Source organism: Wasmannia auropunctata, unplaced genomic scaffold (assembly GCF_000956235.1).
Source record: "Wasmannia auropunctata unplaced genomic scaffold, wasmannia.A_1.0 LD335573.1, whole genome shotgun sequence".
In the NCBI taxonomy this organism is placed as follows: Eukaryota; Metazoa; Arthropoda; class Insecta; order Hymenoptera; family Formicidae; genus Wasmannia; species Wasmannia auropunctata.
This window is the reverse complement of record NW_012027317.1, coordinates 19,707-27,578: the sequence shown is the minus strand read 5'-3', so window position 1 is coordinate 27,578 and position 7,872 is coordinate 19,707. Positions and strand designations below refer to the sequence as shown.

The following is a 7,872-nucleotide window of genomic DNA, read 5'->3' as shown; positions in this document are numbered from 1 at the left end:
AGTGAGACCAGAAGATATTGTAAAAAGTTTATTTAGAGATACCACTGACACTGAAGAGTCTGCTTTATCGACCTTGTACAAATTTGGCCGACCTTTCAGCATCCTCTTAAAATTACTATCTCGAATATTTTCGAAAAAAAGAATGAATTATAAGCTGTTTTCACAGAATTCTAAAGAAAAAAAGGTTATAAAGTTATACTTTTTTCTCTTCAAAGTGCAACAATACGTTTCTCGAAAATTTTTTCGCATTACAGAACACGATGCTGGTTGCAAAATTTGCCTAGCACGTTAGAATTTTGTGTCTAGTAAATTGGAATGAAGTGGCATTTTTGGCCACTTTTAACATTTTTTGTGACAAAATTTGGTTACTAAATAAACCCAATGACATCTAAAAGTATATACAAGAGATTTCAAACGAACTTTGGTTTATGATCATCGATTTTTTTTTCATTAAATTATAGTTTGAATTTTAGCCTTTTTGTAAAATTTACAAGAAAGATCGCGCGCGCGCCTTTCATGAGCGCTTATAACGCCAAAAGAAACGTATAAGCGAAGCTTATAAGCGTTTACAGCGCGTGAGCGTCCAAAAGGAACGCAATCTAAGAAAAAACCCGCCACGTGATTGTTTACTAAACTTTGATTGGCTGGAGTTTGGATCATACAACTGTGCTCCGATCAATCAAAAGAGTATAGTGTGACTTTATGGAGCACAATTGTGCAATCCGAACCCCAGCCAATCAGAGCCTGACGAGTTGGCGAGTTCTTCTTATAGGATCTCTAGTTCTACCATAATTGTTTATCCCCGCGTGCATAGCAACGACCAGCAGTGGGGCGGTCGTATCTCGCCGCGCGTTTGCATTCAGCGATGGGCCAGAGAGATACGCGTTTATTCGCCAATCTTCAAAAATTAATATCTCGTTAATGATTGCTAATTTTGCAAAATGGTAGAAAACTTTTCTGTTCAGTTTCGTCTGCTCTATCAGCTTACGAGAGCTGATGTGGTTATTATCACCCTGTACACATAAGATTATCAAATAATATACAAGGTATAAGCACTAAATGTAAAGCGCTCGTAAACAGCTGGTAAAACTGATTAAATTGAGTTGAAAAATCCTGTATTTTGTAATTTTCTCAATAATTTACAAGAAATTAATTACTAAAGATCGCCGAATAAGTGCAACTGAATGCCGTCCCAGTGCCCAGTGCTCGACGTTGCTAAGAAATTCGCTTGCAATAGTAACTAAGTCTCCGTTGCCTAGCAACGTCGAGCACTGGGCGGTCGCATCTCATTGCGCGATTGCATTTGGCGGTGAGCTGCGTTTATTCGGTAATTTTTAGTAATTAATATCTCATAAATTGTTGAGAAAGTTTCAAAATGGTAGAGTACTTTTTTATTCAATTTTATAGTCCGCTCTATCTACTTACGAACGCTTTACCATTCAGTACCGGACACCCTGTATATGTTCAGAAAATATTAAACGTCTTTAATCTTTAAAATTGCGACTTTTTATTACTGTTATAAAGAGATATGAAATAAAATTCATTTATTTAATTTAAGAGATGTGAAATAAAATTAATTTATCTTACCGTAATCGCCTGATCGTAGCAGCATTTGATAAATTCATATGCTAACGCACATCCTTTTAATTTTTTTACTGTAAAAATAAAAGATAAATATAAACAAATTGTATATTATAGAATTAATAGAAAATAATTGTTATTTAATTTAAAAAATTATCATATATATCAGTTTTGCTTACCAGCTGGTATACAATGTTCAACCGCTTTCTTGTAAGGTGCTACATGTTCCTCTAATAACATTATTTCTATGATATTTGTGATAGCTTTTTCAACTATCTTGTCATCCTTTATCTGGAAAAAATATATTTTTTTATGGGTAATTATTCAGATCATGATTAAATTATGTAATTAATTTTTTTATTTAAAGAAACAAATATTAAATATATATATAATGCATGAATTTTTTCTAGTATATTAGTTCTTTTATCAATATCTATCTTATTTACCGAAGTATAAAATTCAAAATCTGTCCATTCAATGAATGACTTTATAGAGAGATATATTGATTTCTATAAATTTATGTAGTTTCTAATATAATTAAAATTTTAATAGAAAGCAAAATTTTACTAACCATAATTAACTTTTTAATTACGATCGTTTATGCCGCAAAATTTATTGTATGACTATACGGGCTATGTGCATATTTTAAAGCAATTACGTCTAAATCATATTTGACTATTGCATATTTAGCGGCGCGACGCCGAGTACATAAAAAGAAAAAAGGAGCGTACTAAGGCACTGGCGTAACCAAAGAAGCTTATCTCAAATTCATATATCAAATAAACTTTCAAATATCTCAGGAACTATAATGATAATAAAAAATCTAATAGTACTTTTATTATACCTACTTTCGATTAAAATCAGTACATTCCACAACATCTCACAAGGGACCCTTACAAAGTGCACAATAGATACAGCATAGAGAAAATTATCCAAGCATCTTGACTCCCTTTGGATTACTTTCCACCCAAAAACTAGATCGGAAATAAAATAAAAATAAATAGGTAATAAAATAATAAATAAATAAAAAAATAATAAAATAAATTTTTTTTTAATTTTTCGATAAATTATCCAAACATATTGCCTCTCTTTGAATTACTTTCGACCCAAAAACTAGATCGGAAATAAAGTAAATATAAATAATAAAATAAAATAAATAAATAATAATAAAATAAATTTGTTTCAGTAAGTTTTCCCTACGACAGGCATCGCAAAATTAAAAAAAATAAAATTTATTTATATTTATTTTATTTCCGGTCTAGTTTTTGGGTGAAAAGTGATCCAAAGGAAGTCAAGATGCTTGGATAATTTTCTCTATGCTGTAGCTATTGTGCACTTTGTGAGGACCTTGTCAGACCTCTTACGTGAAAAAAAAACGATTTGTATATTCTTCAAGTCTTTTTAGATTCATATACACGTACGCATGCACATAAACACACCACACATACACACACACACACGCGCGCGCACGCGCACATACACACACACACACACATACAATGCATAAAATTCGATCAGCAACTTCCCTGCGCACTTTGACCAGTAATGCTAACACTGACAGCTATGATAACTTTGACATATAGTAACTCCGTGAAAAATATCGTACAAAGCTTTATATTTTTTTCAATTTGTACGGAGAAGTTCAAACTTTATAATGGTTACCATGGCATTTGCGGCAAAAATTAATTTCATCTCGTAGAGTGCGTCAAATTATGCAATTTTTTAGAGATGAACATGCCCTTACTTTTAAAAAGACAGCGGAGAGAAGGAAAGATAAATTTAAAATTTATTATTGAAAGTTTTTTTAAATACAAACTTTACTCTTGTGAATGAAAAAAAAACTTTCGATACGACCATTTTTTGTGAAATTATACTTATTCAAAGTTATGCGAAATTTTTACATGAATTTACCTATACGATAATTTTGAAAGACCTTTTTAAAAATATTTTAGTAAATGTAATTATACTTTTTTTATTACGCATGTTAGAAAAAGTTAGATATAATTTTTTGTCAATATATATTTGTCGAATTATTGAAAAAAGATATAATATCTACATAAAATTGATTTTTTTTACCTATTTAAAAAAATAGTGTGTAATGCCTTCGTGTAAAAGATTTGATACTTCAACTTTATCTTTTAACATGTTTTTAAAAAATTTGAGAAACATTTGTATTCAGAAAATATTTATAAAATATTATTAAAATTTTACTTACCATTTTTGTATTTACCAGTATACACTTAAAGAAACATTGCAATCTCCAATCCGATGCAAAATTACCTTTGATTGCGTCATCGATCATCTCTAAGCATAAATTAATATTAGACTTTTACTACTTCTTATTTTTCCTATATTTTTACTATCACTCTTACTATTACTCTATTATAACTCTTTTTAAATTAATTATTTTTAATTTGTATATATGTGATGTGTATTATAGAAAATATTTTACACAACATACACACGTGTATCTACGCAAGTGCGCATTTATTTAATACATACTTTTATTTAATATTATTTACTTAATGTTAATAAGACCAATAATGTAATTAAAACAAATTCAAGATTTAAAAATTTGAATATCAAAAATACAATTTTAATTTTTGCGAATAATAACAATGTATGTCTCTTAAGATAAAATTTAAGTTTTAGTTAAATCTTTAAAATGTATCCAGCAAACACAAATTATAACTACAATATTGCAGCACTATTGTAATATTTCTGTAATATAGCTGAAATATTGCTGCAACATTGCAGTTATAATCTTGTTTGTTAGGTATATTTAAGTATATTTAATGTATAACGTGATGTAATACAAAAAATGATATATTAATGTTTTAACATACTTTTAGCTGCTTGATTTATTATAAATGTGTAAAACATGAAATATGTATTGCGTATTATTAAATTTTATCTCAATTAAAAAAATACATTAAAAATCTGAAGATGTTGATCACATTATATAAATTTGTAAATATACGATATAAGACTGCAATCTTTGTATGACATACTTGGATCCGTCCCTACTCTCTCAATACAATGTTTCGTCAATGGTTGCAAAACCTCCTTCATTTCCTGAGGTGAAAGTTTTTTCTGCGAAAATAAAATTATTTTCAATATTAATTTGAACTGGGCCGCGTAAGTGAACATATAATCACAAAACATAAAAAGGGCGTCTTTTATGGTCACAGCTAGATCTCGGTGTCTAATAAATTCTATATGAATGTTTAATTCATTATTCAACCACTTAAACTGCGCACCGAATCAATGTCAATCAAAACTTGCAACGCAATCATTAGTTGAAGTTAGAATAGTGAGATTACAATTGGTCTTCATTCCTCAATATTTTGATGCGACTGTAAGCATCTTAAAATACTGCGAAAAATATTAAATGTTAACTCTTAGCCAGAGTTAAAAATTACTCTAATAATAAGTGGAAAAATTTGAAACATTGAATATCTAAATGAGTATATAAATTATATAAAATTAATGCACCAATAAATTTATTTATATATATATATATATATATATATATATATATATATACACAAAATAATTTAAGTATAATTTTCACACATAATATGAAATTATAATATGAAATTTCATCAGTATTTATAATTAGCTTACTGTTTTTATTCGTTAATGATAAAATTATTTATTTAACAGTAATTCTCTAATTATTTTGAACAGCACATATATGTAAATGTTAAAAATGTGAGAAGTGCCTAATATTAGAAGATATAATAATAATAGCTTTTTCTGCTGCAAAAATATTATTTTTCTTGTATTTTTAAGTATATATAAAAATTGCAAATTTTTATATTAAATCTATAATTTTTTACGTTTTAATCTCCAAATTGTTTTAAATATTGTAAATATTTAATAATAAATTATAATCTCAAAAATACAATATTAGACAAAATTTTTATAATTTCTTTTAATTTTTTGTTTTGACATACTTACAGATTTTTTTTAAGATTCTAAGAAAGAACTAGCGTGTACATACAGACTTGTTGCATCCATGTGCAGCATCGTTCTTTTTCATATCAGTGTAGACGAAAAATGTTATACCGTTACATATTACATTTTTGATAAAATGATATGCAAAAACATTGTTAGAGACAAGATTGTAAGACACAAGTTTTATCATTGAATTGATATATTATAATAATACGATATACGATATATATATAATAAAGCGGAAATGCAACACGTCTACTAATATGTTCACGTCTTAAAAGACTTACACTTTCAGCATTCTGAAGATTTGCCGTGAGCACAAACAAAATGAAAAAAATAGTGCCAGTGCCTTTCATTTTTATTTTTTATCTTCTTGTTTGTTCTTTTGATCTCTTTTTAGCAATATAAAAATTCCGATGAATCGACACTGGGCCTGACTGTTGCAAACCACATGCAAAATTTATCCGTTTACTTTTATATGCGGAAGTAAAATAGAAGGAGAACCCTCAATTATATGAGGTAGTATATCCTAATACGTCTAAATTACCATTTTGGTTGACATAATTAACGATACTTAACGCTAATACTGACACCCGAGTCTTATTATTATTTCTAGAGAACGGATAAACACAGCATTACGTAAGTGCGTTACTTGTGGTCTCGCGATTATGTATTTAACGATGCAAAGTGCATAAGGATACATGTTGAAAAACAAGATAATTCTTCTCTTAGAAACGATTTTTATATAGATAATTAATTAATACAGTTTCTTATGCTGTAAGATTAATTTTATCAACTTTTAATTTTTTCATGTACTTGTTTATTTTTATAATAACGCAAAATTTTTGTTTTTAAGCATTATTTTCTTAACTTTATAATAATATTTTATTTGTTTTAGTTTTGCAATTTTAAGAAAAAAATAAGTAAGACATTTTCAACAACTCTTTTATAAGTGATTAAAAAAAATATATTTTCACAAATAGAAGTTTGAAGAGTAAATTCTTTATTAATTTAAAAAAATAAAAGGACATACTGACTTATTTTTAGAGAATAATTTCTTTTTAACAGCAATTTATTATTTAAATTACGTTCTAATTACATTCAAATGTTAATTAGAACGACTTATTTATTAAGACTGTTCTTTAAAAACTTATACTTTTTTATGATATACATAATTTTGTTATTATAAATGTAATTACTAATTTTTTATAATTTATAACAATGGTATAATAAAAATATAATTTTAATGAAACATTTATTTTTTTTAAATGTGATATACAGGGTGTCCCAGAATTCGCGGACCCGGAGTATACCCAAGCAGCAAAATAGGGCGAAATTATGTTTATCCGACCTTCTGATAGGTTCGAAAATTTGTTAGACCAAGCTCAATTTACGTCGAATTGGCGTCGAAAGAAGGTAAGTGGGGAATAAAGTTGAAGTAATTTTACAGTTGAAATTAGGTAATGCAAGGCATTTCGTCCTACAAGTCATAGTCTGATTTGGTCAAATGGACCTAGACAGAAGGTCGAATATCGGTAATATTTTAGTAATTTTGACCTAATTCTGACTAATTTGTGCTCTTTCTTCTTTTGGGGCCGCAGTCTTTGTCTAGATGGCAGCTTTGCATCTCATAAAAATACATTTCCGTATTAATTCTATCTAGACGGATATCTATACACACAGTCGTAACATATGGTTCCAATCATGGATTCCAATCAGGGAAATTCAGAATATAATATTAACAGAATCCATTCTCACGTTGGTTTTGCAACTGAATATCGCGTGACATATGACAAAAATAGATGTGCAAAAGCAAATTTTCTGTACAGATTTTTATTTTACATTGCTAAAACCAACGCGCCTTCGAAAATAAATAATTTAAACAATTATTAATTAATTGTTAATTATTTAGCAATAATAAGTTTTGTGTTTAGTACAATAAAAATATTTTAATCTTGCACCTACATTAAAATGATCGTAAAATAGATTTTATTTTATATTCTTAGTCACTCTGAGAGACATAATATAATTTATTATTGTAATGTCTAATTTTAAAAAGTGTTTTAATTCATCATGGCCGACATACATATCCTCATAATTGTAGCTGATTTAACATTTTCGTCTGAATTTTGACCTGTACGTCGAATTTCCTTACTGCCAAGACTAGGGCTGCCATCTGTAAAATTATTAATCTAGGACTGTGAGCTCTAAAACCCCGGATTTTATAGCTTAAAACTCGGACTTTTTTTTAGTGTTAATATTAATTTTCTTATTGCAAATTTCAATTACTTAATACATCATATCAGACTATGGCTTGTTCACACTGGTTCA

The 7,872-nt window shown here is 28.1% G+C and overlaps 1 protein-coding gene across 1 annotated transcript; it reads right to left on the bottom strand.

Annotated features, from left to right (window-relative positions):
* Positions 1 to 1,578: 1,578 nt before the first annotated feature.
* Positions 1,579 to 5,986, bottom strand: LOC105456699. The gene is made up of 5 exons (XM_011700929.1): positions 5,829 to 5,986; positions 4,593 to 4,674; positions 3,797 to 3,885; positions 1,761 to 1,872; positions 1,579 to 1,655 (listed from the first exon to the last, which is right to left on the bottom strand). The coding sequence occupies exons 1-5, from the start codon at positions 5,895 to 5,897 to the stop codon at positions 1,579 to 1,581; spliced, it is 429 nt and encodes a 142-aa protein (XP_011699231.1). The 5' UTR covers positions 5,898 to 5,986.
* Between the last annotated feature and the right edge of the window lie 1,886 nt (positions 5,987 to 7,872).

Coding starts and splice junctions, on each gene's coding strand:
- LOC105456699 (XM_011700929.1), bottom strand. CDS start 5,897: ATGAAAGGCACTGGCACTATTTTTTTCATTTTGTTTGTGCTCACGGCA. Junction 4,675..5,828: donor ATCTTCAGAATGCTGAAAGT/GTAAGTCTTTTA, acceptor TTATTTTCGCAG/AAAAAACTTTCACCTCAGGA. Junction 1,873..3,796: donor TACTGGTAAATACAAAAATG/GTAAGTAAAATT, acceptor TATTTTTTCCAG/ATAAAGGATGACAAGATAGT.